The sequence below is a fragment of the Galleria mellonella genome, unplaced genomic scaffold, assembly GCF_026898425.1.
Source record: "Galleria mellonella isolate WM207_F2 unplaced genomic scaffold, CSIRO_AGI_GalMel_v1 utg1432, whole genome shotgun sequence".
Taxonomy (NCBI): domain Eukaryota; kingdom Metazoa; phylum Arthropoda; class Insecta; order Lepidoptera; family Pyralidae; genus Galleria; species Galleria mellonella.
Genome location: NW_026441998.1, coordinates 225,085 through 245,768, shown reverse-complemented (window position 1 = coordinate 245,768; position 20,684 = coordinate 225,085). Strand labels below are relative to the sequence as shown.

The window sequence follows — 20,684 nt, the reverse complement described above, 5'->3', positions numbered from 1 at the left end:
AAGTGAATAACTTCTAATAAGTATAATAATGTTACTATGTATGTATTAATTTAGATGAAATTTAAATGTAGATGTGAAAGTGTTATCAGTGTGTGTGATACAGACTTGGTTATTACGGCCATATCTTTATACACGTGTGATAGTTAAATAATTTTGTATTATTGTTAATGACTGTCTACTTATGTTTATAATAAGATTGTAGGTGATCTATAATGGTTGTCAATTGTTGTAAATAATTACTTGTGTAATTTTTAATAAGGACAGTGGGTCACTTTGAGGCTAAACACTGAATACAAACTCATACTTTGTTTCTTGTATTTCCTGTAAATTCTATAATTTTATAATAATTTCGATGACATCTTTTGAGTTTTATTTGTATAACTAAATGCAAATGGGTATTATTGTATTTTACTAATGGACTGATTTATCTATTAGTTTCAATGATGTTGTTTAATCTAGATATAAAATTGTACATAAGTATATATAGTTAATAGATTCTGATCATTTTTGTTTTTTTTTTTTTTTTTGTTTGGTGCAAATACTATTTTGAGATCCTTTAATTTTCGTCACCTGTGCAATGAACATGTATCGAATACATTATATGTAAGGATGAATACGTTAACCAAGATATCCTTGTGCCATAATGCTCATGGCCAGTGAATAACGATACCTATATTAAAGAAGCGGATGTTACGTCATTGTAGTTATTATTAATAATTTTCTCGTTAAAGTGATCTCTATAGTACACCTGAATAGGTAATGAAAAACTTCGTATCATGGAATAATTTTAAAATAATTTTAGAAATGTAATTTTATAGTAACTGTAAATAAACTCGAGAAATAAATTTTAAAAGGAAACTATTTATTTGGTCATGATTTATTTTAAACTAATAGAACCATTTTGAATACGCTGTAGTCATTCAACTACATTGTAGTTATTTAAACATTATATATATATATATATATATATATATATACATACTATAAAATCTTGTAGTATCATTGACGTTTATTTATATTGTCATGATTATAATTTTCATATCATTTCCGAAATGTATGAAACAAATCACATGTCAGCAATTTTCGATAAATATTTCTTTGTTATCATAAAGTACCTGGTGCATGAGCGCTAATCCCGTGGCAAAATAAAGTGCAGTTATCATAATCTAATCTATGTAATAATAACATCAGCAATAGCAATACAGCGTTCGAATTTTATACGAGGATCTACAATGCTATACTACTGTTTGCTTGTTTATAATTCACAGATGTATTAAAATGTACCAATAAATAAAGCAATACCGACTCATTATGACTTGATTTTATACCTATAATAATAATAGAGCTAAATATAATCCTGATTATGAATGTACACTAGGAAAAAGACAGTTGAAGGTTGACCAAATAGGATATATAGCTAGTAATGGGGCCGCTAGTTCTCGTAATTAATGCAGCACATTTGGCAATAGGTAGCGTTGGACATCATTTTAAAATATGTATGAATAGGCAGTACACAATATAGGATTTATAAATAATCAAGTCATTAGATTCAAGCATGCATCTATTATTACATCTAACACAAAAAGAAATTGCTTCGTATCAGTGATCAACTTAGGATGTGGGCAAAACTTTTACCTATGGGAAAAGACATGTCTAAGCATAGACTTAAAGTAACATAGTTACGTATTAGTTTAGGAGATACGTGTATTTTTAGAGGTAGATCAAATCGAAGAACACAATTATATATAAAAAAATAAGAATTATTATTATAGCAGACCGACAACAGATTACGTTTCGTCAGAATCGTCTAAAGTAGGGGTTTCCAAACATTGAAGTCTTAGGGTCATAATGATTTTTCAATTACATCCTATAGGCCAAAATGGTTTTGATTTTTCTGACCTTAACTATGTTTTTAGGAAATAGTTGCAAAGTGCGCGACCTAAGCAATAATAACAACGATAAGACCTAGCCTGTCGCGGGCACTGGCAGGCCGAATTTGAGTCGCAAGCTATAGTTTGGAGACTCGTGGTATAAAGGCTAGTTAGAACTAAGAACAAGGACTTACAATGACTTAGATTGTCACTTTTTGGTCAGATGACATAAACGATTCACGTCATTAAAGACGTCCATAAGATGTCAGGCGGACAATTCGTTATGTCAATCATATTATCATAGTGTTAATGTTTAAACAAAATTCTTTTTCGGATTAAAGTTTTAAAATTTCTAAATAATATTAAAGACTGATATATATACAGATACTATACCCAGTATAAAAAATACAGTCCAATCAAGTTAGAGTTCCTTTATTGAAATCGATTGAAAACAAAAAAATAAATGATAGTTTTTTTATGTTTATATTTTCATAACTGTTGAAATGGCTCAAGAACTAAAAGAATTGTGCCATTTATTGTTTCCTGATAATACAACAGGTAATTCATTTTATTTTCGAAGGAATCTTAAACTGTTGTTCTCCGTTATGCAATGGAGGTATCGTCTCCATATAGTTTTTATAATCCACACTAGACATTATAATTTATTCATTACAGAACAGCTCGAAAATTTTGGAGAAATCACTGATTATATAAAAAAATTAGGTTCTCAGAACTGGGAGCACATTCGCAAGGAACCAGAAAGGTTAACTGAAGAAATGAAACAGTTAACAGAGCAAACACAGGAACTTGCTTTTACTAATTACAAAACTTTTGTTGAGACAGCAGAGATATCAAAAACAATTATGAAAGATCTAGGAAAATCAAAAGAGTCATTGGACTTATTTTTAAGTACAACACCTAGTTTTTTGCAAGAATGTGAAGGTTTTTCACAGATGGTAGGAAATATTGTTAAAGAGAAAAGGTAACTAAAATATATAGCAAATAGTTTTTATAAGAAAAATAACTAAAAATAGGTTCCATGAGAATGTAATTTTCTCATTTTATTTCAGCCAGTACAGTGGTATTCGTAACCAAGTAGATAAAATGTTGGAACTCCTAGAACTGCCATCTCTTATGCGAGAAGCTCTCAATGCTGAAGACTATGAGAGTGCATTGGACATATTTACTTTTGTTCGCAATTTATCTAAAAGATACTCTGAGATACCCATTGTACAAGTATGTGGAATAGAAATATTTATAAAATTTTCAGGCTAATCTTTAGATTATTACAAAATAAACACTATTTATAAAAAAAATTAATATAAAATACTTTAAGTGTATCTATGACACTTTTAGGTTCTAGGATTTTTTATGTAATTTAATGATTTTGTCATAATTTTCTTTTAATTTAAACAACAGTATTATAATTAGACAAATTGGAGTATAATTATATAATTTATATTTTCAGAATACAACTTCAGAGATAATGACACTATGGTTTGAAACTTTATATCACTTATTTAATCAACTTCGTTATGACTTACCTTTACCTCAATGTTTGCAAGTAAGGTTCTTTGTAATCCTTCAATTTATAACAAATATCTTTTTATAAATTATTAAATTTGTAATACTTCAGATTTTAGGTTATCTTCGCAGAGCAAATACAGTATACAGAGCAACAGATGATGAGGAAAATGGGTTACAGTATGTAGCAGGGAATAAAAATAATATATTTACGTCTGATGGATTACATTTACATTTTTTAAAGGCAAGAAATGCATGGTTTGATAAAGCTTTGGAGGATGCAAAGAGTACAGAATGTGAGTCTTTTAATTACATGATTATTCAACTATAACATTACATTCCTTTTTACTTGATTCACTTACCTTTTATGATAAATGAAAGTATTAGCATATTTAAGATTATTTTCTAGGAGGGACTTGGTCTCTTACAAAAGGTTGTACATGAACTCTCAGGCAAAGCTTTGCTTGGATACCAGGGTGTATGCACAGCCCACCCAGCCTCCCTTAAGTATGGTTTTGATTGATATCCTTATAATTTGAAATTATGTTTGATATAGCAGTAGTATATTGAATTTCTTATTGTTTGCTCAGATTTTGGCACCATAGATACCAAGTAGAGTCAGTAAAACAATGGCTGGCAATGCAAAAGAAATATAACTTTTTATAACTATGTATATAATAATAATTTTTTAATTAAAATTTAAACATAAGCAGTAGTAAGTAGTCTACTTAATACTATTTTTTTGCAGCACCTGAGAAATTATTGAGAAAAATAGTGGAATTGCATAGAATCCACCTTTTCAATGTATTGACTCAGCATAAATCAATATTTCTATCAGATACGCAAGATTCTAAAATAAAAGATGAAGAGTTAAATGGAACAAGTGCACTGTCATGTTGGCTGAAAGAAAAGGTAATCACATATCATATTAGATAGCAAAGTTTAAACAAGTTTTTGAGTATTTTTGTTATTTGTCATAATAATGATATTTTTTTTTTATTATTAGATTAGCATTCTCTTTTTTTATATCATATACGATGCTAATATTTTCTAGTGCCAGATGGCATTGAAAATCTTTGCCAATGACAATTTTCGACTTTACTTTGAAAAAAATTAGAGGTCTTTTTTAAAAGATGCTTTATAAGTGAGAATAAACTTGTGTAATATAGCTTAGAATTTAAGATTTAGATAATGAGATCTGGCAGTAAAGTTACAGGGTACAGACACACAGTCTTAGTACATTGGATGTCATGAAAGTTACAAAGTATTCTGTGATATTCATGGAGCTCTCTATAGGCAAAATATACCATTTTCCATCAGGTAGGCCTTCAGTTTGTTTACTATTCTAAGTTGCATGATAAAAAAATTCTGGGATATTGAATGATTTTACAGCCACCCAACAAATATTTATTTTTTACAAGTATCAATACATCTAATAAATATAAGAATAATAAAATATCCTATAATATTAAGGTAATTTATGGTACTTCATGACTAAATAATTTCTTGGTAAAACGTCAAGCTTTATCAATATAAGGTTTGTCAATACGGTCGATTTTGTAGCGCCGTTTCTCTAAACCTATTTCTTAATATTTGTATTTGATAATTTCGAAGTTACTGATTTTTAGACCATCATAATTTTATAATTTGAATTAAAATCTTGTAGAAAATTTAGTTCATAGTTCTTAGAATAAATACCATTGTAAAATCAAATGGAAATTAAAATTTTAGAAATAGGTTAACAGAAATCGCGTCCTAATATCGATCCTACTATCAAGTATAATAATGATGATGAATTTTCTTATTTCAGGTAGAAACCTTGGCCCAAATGTTGAACCAAGATTTGTTGAGAGAGGATGAATCGAGCTTTGAGTCCTTATTAAATCAATGCATGTTTTTGTGTTTATCATTTGGAAGAGTAGGTGCTGACATGAGATGTGTATTAACACCTTTATTCCGCAATAATATTTTGCTGCAACTACACAGTGGCTTGGAAAGAGCTGTTAATCAATTAGATAAGCAAATGCGGTCGTATAAGGTATCCAGTATAAAGAATGTACAAAGACCTGTAAATGAGAACATGGCACCTGGACCACCAGAGAACCTACTTGACTATTATCCTTTAGCAGAGTATTGTAATGGACTGTTAACAGTTTTGAATTCACTAAGAATCACTGCCCCATTAAATATCGTTAAAGAAGTATATACTGGTTTCAGAAAATCACTAGAGAAAGCAGTTCAGATTTTATTAGCATTTTATCATAAGGAACAACAGAGTTTTACAGACATAGAGAGACAAAACTTTGTTTTATTCTGTGTGTGTTTTTGTGAAGACTTAGTGCCTTACATCATTAAATGTTTGGCGCAGTCTTTTCCATCCACACAGATTGCAGAGTTGTTAGGAATCACGTTGACCGTTTTGCAAGAAAGTAAAATTCTTTATATAGACCAGATGGCCATCTGTGAGCGACTAAATGGTATAATAGGAGCACCAATCAGTTAGTTAATTTATATCCATGTTTTAATAATTCTACATTGTATTGTCTCTATGCATAATTATACTATATGGAATTGGCTTCAAATTGGATGTATTTATAAACCAATTGTTTTGTTTATGGATTTTTTTATTAAATTTAATAATTGTATTGTTTATTCGTTTTTTTTTCGATCTGTAATTTTGTTTAACTACTTTATATTTCTGAGGCTGTTGTGAGATAAATAGACATTTAGAACTTCTGATTCCGTTATGATTAACCCTTCTTTACATAATGGTGGAAATTGCCATCATAACATTGAATGCCCAAAAATTATACAAAAGAACAATTTCACTTTAAGTTTATCGTGTCTGGATACCTTTTAAATGTCCATTGCAGAAAAAAAAAACATAGCTGTCAAATTTATTTTTTAACCAATTTTTCTTTAATTTTGAATATGAATTATATCACCTTGATTTATTTCACTATTAAATTAATAGGGTTAATTCGATTTGCACATATTTCGCTGAAGGGGGAGGTCGACCTGACAGGTTATATAAGGAGGAAAGAGTTTGTTAACAATGAAGTTAGTTCACATTGTTAATAATATACTCTGTCAGTCGATTACCACGCGGCCTCCCCTGAAATTATTGTGATTAATTCCTCACGATAGGCTCACTGACCAATCTTCATCATATATTACCATTTACTGGTATCAGCTAGTGCATACCAAGAAGTTACCATTTCATTTTCATCCCATTAGTTAATATACAATTTTTAATAGTAGGGTTAATCCAGATCGAGGTCTTCATGTAAATCAAATTAAGAATTAAAAGTACTCATAATATTATTGTTGATTGGGGAGAAAGGGATTGTTAGTAATGCGAATTACCAGTCCCATTGCTAGCGATACACTCTATCAGGTCATTCTCCACATGGTCCCCCCTGGAAAACAACGTTCTGAATTCCAGGTGTATTCATCACGATGGGCTGACCTGGAATTTCATCCTCGATTCAATTAACCACGATTTTTAGGGGGGACCGCGTGGAGGTCGACCTGATAAGATGTACTGCTAGCAATGGGTCAGTTAAACCCTATTACTAACAATCCCTTTCCCCTGAGAAAGCACATTAGGTAATTTTAGAAGTCTTTGCTATAATTAAAAGATTTGTTCACGTCCAGGGGTACGCATCAGACAATTTTGAGTTGGGCCCGGCATCCACTCAAATACGCCTTTGAATAGACAGTATTATTGTATAACTGGAATATACTATCTGTGTGTATAGTGAAGTGCAATAAAAATAACAAAAAAAAAAAAAAAACTATAAAAAATTTCAATAAGCATAACATATATAAAAGAAGTCTATAGTAATATTACTTGTAACATTTGTTCTCAATAATCCGCTTATCAATCTAAACAAATAAAAAAGCGTGTAATTGCGTAAAAAAAATTTAATGATAAATTTCTTATAAGATAATCAAGATAATAATGTATTCTGTTATTCTGTAAGGCACAGCCTTCTTAACACTTACTAGAGAAAATACATCTAACTGTAAGGAATGGCTGCTTTTTATAAAGTTGTAATTAAACACTACATTTATGAGAATCGAATCCTTTTAATTCTGGATTTGCCTTCATCATTTCTAGACACTTCATAATAATGCGACACTTTGTCGATGTTACCAAGAGATTCAATAAACTCCCTGTCATGTGTGATGATGATGAACATGAAGTTTTTCTGTGTCATTCGCTCTTGTACTATTTCGCCAAGCGCTGAACAAAGGCTCCTGATGTTCTCTTGGTCCAAATTTGTTGTAGGCTCATCCAAGGCTAAGATTCCGAATCTATGAAAAAAGAAACAAAAATAATAATTAGTTATTTTTGTTTCCACATTACAAATAGAATCCTTTACAAGCTAACGATTCCGAAGTATAAAACAGATGAATTTGTTGGCGATTCTCAGCACATTAATGGGATTGATTCTATTATTTTACGTAATTCGATTGTGACTCTGCGGTTTTAACATGCAAGTTGATGAACATGACACAAGAAGATATTGACGAAACTAGTGTTTATCGATTTGCGTGTCCAATTACCGATGCGCCTAGTAACTATACTAGAGACGATAAAATATTATGCTTAAAGATTATAGGAATGACCGTACAAACACATCTGTCATAATCTATACTTATAATAAATCTGTAGAGAGGTCAATTCTGTACATGAAATATATTTCTAAAATAACTATCAGGGGATGATTAGAGATCGATACTGATGCCAAAAATGCAATCAGTAAAATTTTTGTCTGTCTGTCTGTATGTTCGTTATAGAAACAAAAACTACTCGACGGATTTTAACGAAACTTGGTACAATTATACTTCATACTCCTGGGCAAGTTATAGTATATTTTTCATCACGCTACGATCAACAAGAGCAGAGCAGTGAAGGAAAATGTGTCTGTTACATCAATACCACTGAACCGTGAGGAAGGACATAGGCTACTTATTTTACGAAAAACGACGGAAACGCGGACGAAGTCGCGAGCAACAGCTAGTATGTAAATAATTTGTTTTTATACGTTATTACACGTGAATGCATAAATTTACCTGGAACTGAATGTCTCGGCAAGTGCCAATCTTATAATAAGACACGCTAAAACTTTTTGTCCTGCACTACATCTGCCACGCATATCAATTTCTACATTGTTCTTACATTGCACCACTCTGTAACACATTAATTAATTATAAATTTAAAATAATTTTACATAGATAAGAAATGTATTGTTATAAGTGGAATGAGAAACAAAATATTCGATATTTTACCTGTAGTCATATTTGCGGCGATCCGAATCAGCAGTCATACTACTTTCGGTTTTTATTTCAATATAATCAATATCGTTTCCTCTATATATTTTTCGCCACATCTCTCTGAAAAACAAACGATATGGTTTTTATTAACTAGATTTTAAAGAGAAAACAAATGACAAACAGTTGCACAAACTGCATTGTTCTTAGTTTAGACCACTTAGTATGAAATATCCAATTTGCATAATTTCCGATCTGCTAAATAAATTAAGTAAATACAGGCGTATTCTAAATCATGAATTTGCTTCCGATCACTTTAATGTAAATTTAACTCCCATTTCCGCATTAAGGCTTTCATTTGGGCCGTTGTACGTGTGAGACTCGACCCGACCACTCTAGTGCCGGGAAATTTATTCACCTAGTGTTGGATGCTTAAAATAGGCCAATTAAAGGAGGGCCCAGTTCTTCCTCCAAAGCCTCCCGTGGGTGTCGTGGACAGTTAGAGGCTGATATGATCATAATGATGGATGTTTAGAGGTAATCGTTGTAAATCTTCATACTTGGTACTTGACGTTTTTGTTTCATCAGTTTTTTTTTTAAGTAATTAAAAAATAAGTTTTATATTCATTGGAAAAGTGAGTGAGTTGGTGCGAGAAAAGTAGCGCTTATAATAATAATAATAATAAACTCTTTATTGCGCACAGTAAAGATGTATACAAGGAGTATTTATACAGAACGTGCATATACAAAAGGTAACTTACAGACAACCTGGCATAAAGAATGGATAAGTACAGAGAGAAAGGTAGATGGCCAAATCAGACACAGTAAATGCATAAAAGGAATCAGACAAAATGCAAAAAATTCTAAATATAAAAATAAGATTACATAACCTAAATAAACATACATATATAATATAAATAATAATACATAAACATACATATATATAATATAAATAATAATACATAAACATAAATATACTAAATAGATCAAGATAAATCACACATAGTAAACGTCAAATCTAATTAGAGAGATAGGAAATGAGATTTTACAAAACGACCTCCCAAAGAGGAGGTTCCAGAGACGGATAGCTTGGATAGTGAAAGAATAGGAATAGAATTTAGAAGAATGAATAGGAGTTACTAAACGAGTCTCGCGCTGCGCAATGTACAGAATCGACATAAAATCAAAGCACATTTTGAGGTAATCTGATATGATGATAATGATGATGTTTAGAGGTAGTCGTTGTAAATCTTCATACTTGGTATTTGACGTTCTTGTTTTATCATTGTTTTTTTTTAATAATTAAAAAATGTATTCCGAGATTTTTCAAGTTTTTTAATTACCGTTAAAAACTACTGGTGGAAAATTAATTGAATTTAATTTAGATATATAATGTGATGGATTTACGGTGAGGCGAGAAAATTAATGATACAAATTGCATCAGCTTATCATTGATAGACATTCAAATCTTCTATAATTTTGTATAAATAGTGTGACATAACTATGTTAAACAAATATGTAATTTAAAATTAATTTATTTTCTGTTTGAATGTACCTGATGATGAGATTAATGTTTTCCATTTTTTCTTTATGGAATTCCATTAGACATTTCTCCAGCGCGACTGAGTAATCCCTGATGTCTTTATCCATGGCTTTAGTGACGTTGAATTCATAGTACTTCTCTCTATACTTTCTTTCTATATCTTTATTTTGAAGTTTTTTTACTTCTAGTTTAATTTGTCTCAATCTATCCTGTAAATAAAATTTAATATAAAAAATACATATTAACTGTGACGAAAGCCCTTTTTTGTATGTTTATAAATTACTCTGACGAACGTAATATCATGTCAAAGTAAATAATAAATAAGCTCATGACTACAATCCCTTATGGTGTTGTCAGAGGCATCTGTCATTTTCTGCTGTTGTGGTGAAAATAACACTCAATATATTTATATATTTCACCGAATATATTTGAATCCAATATGGTTAAAGATGAACCTATCATCATTACTAAGATTGATTTGGTTATCGGTGTGTTTCGTCATCAAAAAGTTAACGAGAAACTTAAAGTAAACCACTCATTTTACATACCTGTTGTTCACTCAAACTCCCCTCAATTTGTGCCTTTTCACGGAACAATTTCGTCTGTTTAGTTATTAATGATTCCTTTTCTGACAATGTGTCCATATTCACACCACTCATTCTCTCATTGTTCTTTTCTTCCTCCTTGTGACAATTCCCGATCTCTTCTTGGGTTTTTCGCAATTTTAAATTGTCGTCTAGATCTCGTTTGTAGATCTAAAATTATTAATTTTAATAATAAAAATAACATAAATAAAAACTAAATTTTACGGCAAATTATACATTTAAAATAAATCACTGGGTGCCAGATATAAAAAAAAAAAACTATTCAAAAATGCTTATAATTAAGGTTACTTAAATAAAAATATGTTTATTTTGTATACACATACAGGTAATGTAAATTAGTATATAAAATATCCTATATGCTAAACCTATCCATATACCAAATTTTACTTCGATTCTTTCAGTTGACACACATCCATCTATCCTTACAAACTTTCCCATTTATAATATATCAATAAGATTCTTTTCTTATTGTAGTGAATGTGAAAAATTGTATAAGTATAATAGAGTAGGACATAACAATAGCTACTACTTACCTCTTGTTTGGCAATTTCATCTTTCAAACTATCAATCTTTTTTGTCAGTTCATCTCTGTCGATCATGATTTGCTTTTGTTTCTCCATAAGCTTGTCGTTGGCTTCTTTTATCTTCTCCATTTCACGAGGAATATTTCTATCTTTGTGTTGTTTTATTTCAGAGAGTATAGTCTTAACTTTATCAAACTCATTTACCACTTTTACTATGTAATTATTCTTGGTGTCGACAATATCTCTAAAAAAGTACAAAAACACATTTTATTTTAATTATTCATTTATTAGCTTATCCGCGACTGCGTCCGCGTGACTGAGTTACGTTCATTGAACGGGATAAAAAGTTTGCCTATGTCCTTCTCCATTCCATACAGCACCTATATACCAAATTTCAGAGTAAATGGCGTCTTAAGAGATTAACCTTAACGTGTCAAAAATAACAAACAAACAAATTGACTTTCACATCTTATTAATATAATAAAATTCATTTTTTTTAATATTTTGCACATCTCAAAGAAATTAATATGAGGGGTTTTAATAATACTAATAGATGCTAAAACAACAATTTTTAGAAATTTTTCTATTTGTATGTTTGTTCCGGCATCTTGCAAAAATTTCTGCACCCAATTAAATGCGGGTTTCACAGTCGTATTCTTGAAGCTTTAACTTAATTGGTGTATATTTTATTTTGACACGCCATCTAGTAACGGTTTATGTTATTGGTTTTCCTACCTTTGAAATGCACGTGTACGAAGTAACGAGAAAGTATAATAGCTAGTAATATAATAAGTATAATAACATTAGTAAGGATTATTTTTTAAACATCCTTCATCAATCAACTTTTGATTCCCAATGTTTCATAGCCTATTTCCTACATCTGTCTTCCATATTTAATTAATTTAGTGAGATTATTACTACTGATATTTTTTTTATTCTTTTGTAATTAAACGTAAATTACCTGTGTTTTTTTACAGTTTCATTTTTCGCAGCTTCCTTTTCCTTGAGATTAGCTTCCAAAGGCGCGATAGACTCTTGAAGTTCCTTTAACTCCTCTAAAAATTTTTCTGCATCAGCTTCTATCTGCTTCTTTTTCTCTTGCAGGTTCACTATTTCTTGAACCTAATGTTAATATGACGTTTTATTATTTTAATAATAATATTTTGCGATTAGTAGTTTCTCGAAATCTTACAGTTTAAATATATTTTTTTCTCGATTTTAAGAATACGATCACAATAATTCATACAGGCAGTTAATTTAGGTTTTTTTTTTTATGTAAACGTGTAAATAACTTGAATAATATCAGTACATAAAATACCTATATAGAATTATTAAAAGAATATATAATATGGTACATAGAACGAAAATAGAATTAATAAAAATAAAAATTATAACCTTTTTCTGCACATTGAGGCATTGTTCCTTTAACTTATTCTTTTTGTCGGCCATAGTTTGTATTTTTTTAGTGTGTGCATTTAGCTTTCTTTGGCTTGTCTTGACTCGAGCTTTCAGTGTTGAAATTTTTTGTCTTAGATCTATCTTTTTTGCATTTGCATCTTCCAAAGTCATATTGAAACCTAAATCCGCACATTGTGCTTGCGCAGTCTCCAACTGTAATTTTTTAAATATATATTTTTATGATTAACAGTTTTTTAATCCCTTTGAAAACTGTTCAAGGCAAAACTTGAAGTCTCCAGAGCAAATGTGTATGTATGAGATGTGGAAATTACGAAAATAGATGACTGATACTTTTAGTTCTCGTATTTTTATACTATCTAGTAAATAATCTAGTATGAAAATAAGTATAATAAAACACTACAATGTCTGTATGTTACTTACCATATTAGAAATAGACTTTATGTCTTGATTGCATCTGTCAAGTAATGGCATTTCCCCTTGAAGCAGTTTTGCAGTTTGCAACTTTTGTTCCGGCTCAATGAGTTTATTTGATAATTCTTCTGATGACTGGGATAAGCTCGATATTTTCTGTAATTCAATGACAAAGGTTCGCTTTGTTATTGTGGAATAATCACAAACAATACAATAGTACTAGTATAATGTCAATAACAATTACAAATTTGATATTACAAATAAACTATTATTTTAAACAACAGTAGACGAATTAAATTTATAATTGATTTCAGCCAGAACTAGTTTAGTTCTTAATGGTCAGTAACATTCTTAACGTTAAATTATCCAATTAAAAAAAAAAAAAAGAAAGTAGAAATTGTACAGAATCAACTGCATTATTATAATTATATATGTATTGTATTAACACGTATTAACTGTCCACTGGTGAAGGTAGGTTTCCCACTTGGGAGTTTTGCTAGTAGTACTTGGCAAGCAGATTAGCGAATACTGCGGTTAGTTTCGCTTTGGTGACGTTTTAAACGGGAGTTGCTTTTGATCTCTTGAGCATTAAATTCTATTACGACATGTATGGGAAAGGATGAGGTAGCTAATTCTACCGGTATCACACGGCAGGTATTAAAATACAGTGGCGTAAATACCTGTTCGATGTCTTTCAGTCGAGTCTCTAACTGCGGAATATCAGTTTCCTTCAGTGTGATAATCCTTTCGTTAAGTGATTTCATGCTTATTAATTCATCCTTCTTCGCAGACGCTTTTTGTAACTCTTCAGTGACTTTTTCCAGCTTGGCTGGTACATTCATTACTTGCGTTGTCATTTGCGATATGAGATCGGTAATCTAAATATTGAATAAAAATATAGTATATAATTATATATAGATAAATTGTAACTAGACGATGTTTGTATATGGAAGATATTTAAAATTTATATGTGGGTTCTTAATAAAAGCAATAGAAGCAAAAACAATATTTTTTTTTAATTAAATATTGTAACTGCACCAAATTGAACGTGGTTTTCAAAGTTATAGTCTTTAAGGTCTAAGTTAAAAACTGGTGTATGTTTTATCCGAATATGCCATCTAGGAATTCAATGATTTCTTATGGGCTAAAGCTAGTATATTTGTAATTACTAATTTTACAAAAGTCTCCTGTATCAATGTACATACCTCAGATTCAGTCTCAAACCCACGGTTGCATAGTGGGCAACAGTTATTGTCCTTGAGTTGTCCTTTGTATTTAGTTATTATGAAAATTGAAGACTGAAGAACATTTTGTTCATCCTGTAATAAATATGAGTTTGATAGTCAACTAGAGAAATTCAGAGAAACTCCATTCCCACAGGAACATTTACTGGGAGAGAATTTTGTTAACTACTTAACTCTAATTTTCTATTTATGTTAGTGTTTACAATATATGTGGAATATATGCTGTTAATATGGTTTAGGTCTATGGGGTAAAACAGCCAGTTCAATATATGACTCTAAAGTGGCAACCCAAATAAATGTGCAAAACTGTCACAATATATACTCATTTTTTTTTTTTTATACAACTTAGAATGGCAAACATGCTGACGGCCCACCTGATGGAAAGTGGTAACCGTTGCCTATACACATGAGAAGTATCACGGACATAACAGAGTATACTGTTTCGCCAATGATAATGCGTTGCCATTCCTGAGGACTCAGGTGTTATTCCTCTGTACCCAGTAAATTCGCGCCATATCCCACCCTTCAAAACGAAACACAGCCATGCAAACACAACTGCTTCACGGTTGAAACACGAATGGGACAGAGGTATCGACTTTTGTACAAAGTCTCCCTCTAGATATGTATCATGTATGTTAAGATAGAGGTTTTCTTTTGTATCCGGTTTTCATTGGTTACTCCATAAGAGATCCGGCGTGAAGATAATAAATTGTTATTGTAATTATCCATATAGATATACATAAGTTATATAATTGTATGTACATAATATCACGAATATATATTTATATCATTTTTATTATACCGCCACAATATAAATTAACCCCTTAATCCCTTTGAGGTTACGAGCTATATTTGCTTTTCATCTTTGGCTGGTTGATTTTATTTTTCGGAACAATTCGAAATTAAATATTTATACTTATTTGAACGTTTGCGTATTTCATTGTTATATCTACGAGTATTGCTAAAGTCAGTTTAAACTTACTTAAAAACTAAACATATTTTTTTATTATAATTACAGAATATTTAAATTTAGTACTAAATACTATTTTAGTATTGTGAAATATAGTAGTTAAGGGTATATAATTCGTCTAGTCTTGTATATAATATATATTACTACAATTTATTTATTGAATCAACGCTAAAAACACACGAGTGGGACAGAGGTACCCAAGCAATCGACTTTTGTACAAAGTCTCCCTCTGGTAAATCATATCCTTGTTAAGCAAAATAGTAATTTTATTTGCGTGCAGGAGATATATTAAAAATCGTATTATTAAATTATAATAATTATACCTGTAATTTCTCCACTGTGTTTGTAATCTTTTCTAATGTAGCTGTATAAGACTGAGTACCACAAGCTTGATATATCTGGTCCTCTGCATTGGTTAGTTCGCTGCGACGTTCGTTCAATGTCTCCCGTACATGTTTGCGTTCTGTTTCCAGGCTTTTTTGCTGTATTAAATAATATGGAAATTAAAAGATTTTCTTTTTTATTAATCTAACTAAATGTATAAGAGTACATATAAGCCTTTTTTAAAGGGCCAGTCCCCACTCCTGTAGTAATGTAATTGCTATTTGCTACTAGTTGTTACGCTTGGGAGGCAGGTTAGCTTTTAGTGATGTCTTAAGAGGGACATTGCTGCCCATCCCTCAACCATTAAGTTCCCTTAGTCGGCTCTAATGACACCCACAGTAAAAGAAGAGGTGGCCTATTCTATGCCAGGACCACATGGCGAAATCCCTGGTAAATAATCCTTGATAATTCCCGATGAATTCGACTCAGTAGTCTCTTACTAGCACTTCGCCAGCATATACCGATAACGACAGACGGGGATATAATTATATTTTATACATTTATTTCGAAAAATAAAAATGGATCATTAAGGAAAGATTTTTAAATTGCACGCAAGTGCATATATGAGTACATTACACAAAGTATAATAGACAAAATTAGATTATAGAATAATAGATTTTACTTAGATTTTACTCTGGTTAATTTGTAAATGTAAAATGATATTCTATGCATATGAATTTCGTTTAGATAGATTTTTATTTAGATGATGTAAATACTTTACCTCTAATTGCTGATCCTTCAATTTTTGCTTCATGGTATCTACTTCATTGCGTATATCATTCTCATACTTATTTATGGAGATTGCAAAGTCCTTTTCTGGCATTTCACCCAGAAGTTCTGTGATTGCCGACTTGTGTTTATTCTTCAACACTAATGATTGTTTCTCTTTTTGTTTCAATGAACCTTCAATCATGTCTCTTTCTTTTACCTTTTCATTGTGCTTTTGTAATTTTGTTATCTATAAAAATATTATTATACATAAACAGTGGCAAGTATTCTCAGTTTTTTTCACATTTTAAGTTTTTGAAACATTTACTACTATAACAATATTTTATACTTTAATAAACCTAAACAATTCATAACAATTATTAAAATAAATGAACAAATTGACAACACATTAAATATATAAATAAATTTAGTTCCAAACCTAGTTTAGTTTAACAGTATTCATACCAAAGCTGCTATTAAATTATTTAGTTACTGACCTTATCATCTAAATCTTCAATTTCCTTATCATGTGTATCAACAGCTTTGTTGTCATCATCAATTTCCTGTTGGCATTCTTCAGGATTCAGTTCATTTATTGCTTGTTGGTATTCTTCCTCAGCAGCATTTACTTTTGCTTCTAAAGCTTCCAATTTCACCTTTGATTCATTTGCATCGGAAATTTCTCTATCGAGTTTATTGGCTTCCCTTTTATTCTTATTAATTTCAGATTCTTTACTAGAAATTTTCTGTTTATGACGCGAAAGTGCATCCCTACTTTCATCAACTAACACTTGCATTTTCTTTTCTTCGCCATCAGCTACTGATTTCAGTTCATTAAGGTCCTGTTTCAAGCTTTTAATTTTGTTTGTTATTTCTTGTATAAGTTTATCAGCATCTTCATTTGTCTCTACCTCTGCTACACCATCAATTTCAGCAAGTTTAGCAGTTTCCACTACCATTTTGTTTCTTTTATCAATTTTCTCTTGATTTTGACCCTCAAGCATAATCAGTTTGTTCAATTTAATTTCATTTGATGTTTTTTCATTTGCAATTTTTTCTTCTTCTTTATTAAAACTAAAGTTTTTTTTGTATGATTCATCAAGTTCTTTTTGTTTTTGTTTATGCGCTGTTGCATAGTTAGCTACAAAAAGATTTTCATAATTTTCATATACTTATATTTTCACATGAACTACTACAAATAATTAAAATATTAGATAATACCTACCAATTTTTTCTTGTAATTCAGGTGTAGTTCCATCAAAAATATTTTTTATAGCTTTTTTCAATTCTTCCTCTTGAGTTTGACAGTGATCTAATCTGTAATTTTTTATAATACAAAATAACTTTTATTTACAATAACAAATAGGTAGTTTATAATTTATATAAGCTTTAAGAACTGAAATCTTTATTTTGATACATTTAAGACTATATTGTTTTTCATTTACTGCAATTGTTAGTCACCTAATACCTCTATTTTTATCTATTTGGTTAAGTAGGTTGATTTATCCAAAATAGCAATAGTTGTCAAAATATTGCATTTGCATAGACTGTATAGAAACTAGGAAAGGTTTTATTACTATATATGTCTTGAAGTAAAAAAGAGAATAACAATCACAAAAAAGAATGTTGTTAAATTAAAAATTAATTAATAAATTATAATATATAAAGAATATTTGAATAAAATGAAACCTCGCTTTTATTTTTTCTTTATTTGCTTCAAATGTAGCCAAATTCTTCTCTAAAGTCTGGATAGCTTTTATTTTTTCAGTGATGGGTTTGAGTTCTTGTGCCATTTCAGAAATCTTGAGTTCATTTTCAGATATTTTGGACTCAGTATTGACCATATCCAACTTCCTTTTGTCCAAGTCTTCTTTCTTGTCAGTCAAATGAGCCACTTCTTGTTCTGTCATATAAATACTCATTTACTTATTAACAAATTATCAGTAGAAAATTTTATAGAAATTATTCACAGATTTGAACAGATCACAGAAAAATTAATAATATTCAGTAATCTAATTGAGAAATGAAATTTTAATAATCACTGAGAAATTTAAAATACAAATATAGTATGTCACCATTTACTTACCAAGTAATTTAAGGGACTGGGCATAATCTTTCCTAATTTTTCTTAGACGGTCAAAGCAATCACTATACTTGTCAGCATCAAATATTTCATCAAATCGCTCCTTGACCTTTTTCCCTTCATCTAAAGGCCAACTAGAATCTTCTTGATGACAGAATATAACCGAATTTAGGATGGCTTTTGAAACACCTAAAAATGCAATATAAAAAGGTATTAATTATAGAAATGTAAAAAAGGGGAATGGGATTTGAAAATGTTATTAATAGGGAGAGTGTGTGTGATTTAAGTTTCATATCAAATTTTGAGCCTTCTCTTATTTTAGTGAAATAAGCAAATGAAGCAAAATATACTAACATATCACAACAAAGTGGGGATCCAAATTTTTAATACAATCCTAAATTTATTACATGTCTTCTAATACTCAAAACATCAATTTTGTAGATCTACAACAAAAAATATTTAAAAATTCTAGAAAATGTAACACTTATATTTTATGAGGTGACAAAGTTAGAGGTTTTTAAATTGAACTAACTCCAGTATATTATTTTGTTCAATAGAATTTGTGTATTGACTAGTGTCAAAGGAAGTTTAAATGTAAAAAAAATGTACCAAGTTCTTCAAACATCACAAAATCCAAATCAGCACATCTTGATGATATATCTTTTGTTTTGCCTTCATCATCTATTATAGACAGGAATGAATCTAAAGTTTGAAATTTTGATTTCTTTTTATGCAAAGCAGTTACTCGCATCGACCTTGTTACCTCAAGTTGTTTATCTTTAGCATTCATAATCTGAAAAAAGATATGGACAATATGCATACATAGATATTTAAGAAAAATTGATATAAAAGGTAGAGCAAAAATAGAAAAAAAAAATTTGTTTGCCTGTTTGGCTTAATAAAAGGTTGCAGTGTTAACAGTTGTGTTCCTGAAGGTTTAACTTAAGAACTGATGCATATTTTACACAAGACAAGGTAAATTAATGAAATAGACCACTATTTCATTGGTTTCCTACTTGAGAAAACCACAAGTACAAAGTAGAATTATTATTGTATACATTGCTAAGTAGTCTAAAAATAAAATAAATATTTTTTATGAACAGCACCACAATTGTGGCTCTTTAAAAAGCAAAATCAGACAGTGATATATATTAATTACTTTAAAACATACATAATAGAACAATGAATATCTATAATAATACAGTCAAAAACAGGTTGATAACTGTAAACTTCAGTTGTAGAATGTAAAAACAATTAATTGTTCAATGAATCAGAATTTTATGTAGAACCTCAAGATATTATAAATTATAGATTCAATTGGGTGTAAGCAAAAGCACATAATTCAAATTAAAAATATTTAAATAACTCATATCAATCAAATTTTGTTGTATTATTTAAAACAAGTCGGTAGAGAAATAAACTGTTGTATACTATTTAAAAGTTTTGTTTAATAACAGATAAATAATGTTATTATTATAGTGGTAGTCTAGCTGCAATGTCACAATATGAAGAAAATTTATTATTTATACATATACAGATTTTTTAAACTAAGTGTGTAATGTTTATTTATTATGATAATTTTCTCATTTTAAGGTTAGAAACCTTCAATTTTTCTTATTACCGACATTAAAAATGTTTGTTACCTTTAGTTTTACTTGAGCCATGACTTCAGTGCTCCTATTAACTTTAGGATCATGTACAAAGCATTCATTGCGACTGCCCGGTGGCATTTGTCCAGTGATAGCATAGCGTAAACATTCAATAATGGTCGTTTTACCACAACCATTTTGTCCCAGTATTAGAGTCAAAGGTTTATCAAATATTATACGTTGTTCATCAACTTCCTCGGGACCAAAACTTCGTATGCCCCTCACTGCTAATGATTTAACACCAGCCATCTCACAATTATAACAATGGAAGTATTTATTTCGCGCCAATGATATTTAGAATAGTAAAATACAATAACCGGCTTACGTCGAAAGAAAGCAAAGGTGAGCGAGCCGCGAAGCAGCAAGCAAGCGCGGTACCTCTACAGATAACCAATCAATCGTATGGTTTTCTTTTTAATTTCTTGTTCTTACGGCTTTAAATACAAAGTATAATAAATTTGTGTTTATA

General features: G+C 30.0%; 2 protein-coding genes across 2 annotated transcripts; one reads left to right on the top strand and one right to left on the bottom strand.

Moving 5' to 3' along the window:
* Positions 1–2,145: 2,145 nt before the first annotated feature.
* LOC113513576 (conserved oligomeric Golgi complex subunit 8) lies at positions 2,146–6,045 on the top strand. Its single transcript, XM_026897566.3, has 7 exons — positions 2,146–2,429; positions 2,547–2,853; positions 2,942–3,107; positions 3,340–3,435; positions 3,508–3,691; positions 4,144–4,307; positions 5,206–6,045. Exons 1-7 carry the CDS (start codon positions 2,375–2,377, stop codon positions 5,896–5,898), a joined length of 1,665 nt encoding a protein of 554 aa, XP_026753367.2. The 5' UTR covers positions 2,146–2,374; the 3' UTR covers positions 5,899–6,045.
* Positions 6,046–7,307: 1,262 nt separating this feature from the next.
* LOC113520478 (DNA repair protein RAD50) lies at positions 7,308–20,601 on the bottom strand. The gene is made up of 19 exons (XM_052891720.1): positions 20,210–20,601; positions 19,176–19,359; positions 18,570–18,755; positions 18,173–18,386; positions 17,709–17,800; positions 16,981–17,624; positions 16,497–16,733; positions 15,715–15,873; positions 14,383–14,496; positions 13,858–14,055; positions 13,187–13,333; positions 12,743–12,958; positions 12,309–12,469; positions 11,357–11,591; positions 10,767–10,973; positions 10,231–10,427; positions 8,694–8,798; positions 8,478–8,594; positions 7,308–7,715 (listed from the first exon to the last, which is right to left on the bottom strand). Exons 1-19 carry the CDS (start codon positions 20,462–20,464, stop codon positions 7,469–7,471), a joined length of 3,915 nt encoding a protein of 1,304 aa, XP_052747680.1. The 5' UTR covers positions 20,465–20,601; the 3' UTR covers positions 7,308–7,468.
* Positions 20,602–20,684: the final 83 nt, after the last annotated feature.

Excerpts from the sequence above, each read along its gene's own strand:
- LOC113513576 (XM_026897566.3), top strand. The coding sequence starts at position 2,375 with ATGGCTCAAGAACTAAAAGAATTGTGCCATTTATTGTTTCCTGATAAT. Across the intron at positions 2,430-2,546 it reads GTTTCCTGATAATACAACAG|AACAGCTCGAAAATTTTGGA; the intron begins GTAATTCATTTT and ends TATTCATTACAG. Across the intron at positions 3,436-3,507 it reads CTTTACCTCAATGTTTGCAA|ATTTTAGGTTATCTTCGCAG; the intron begins GTAAGGTTCTTT and ends GTAATACTTCAG.
- LOC113520478 (XM_052891720.1), bottom strand. The coding sequence starts at position 20,464 with ATGGCTGGTGTTAAATCATTAGCAGTGAGGGGCATACGAAGTTTTGGT. Across the intron at positions 18,756-19,175 it reads TGTGATGTTTGAAGAACTTG|GTGTTTCAAAAGCCATCCTA; the intron begins GTACATTTTTTT and ends TTGCATTTTTAG. Across the intron at positions 10,974-11,356 it reads ATGAAATTGCCAAACAAGAG|ATCTACAAACGAGATCTAGA; the intron begins GTAAGTAGTAGC and ends TAATAATTTTAG.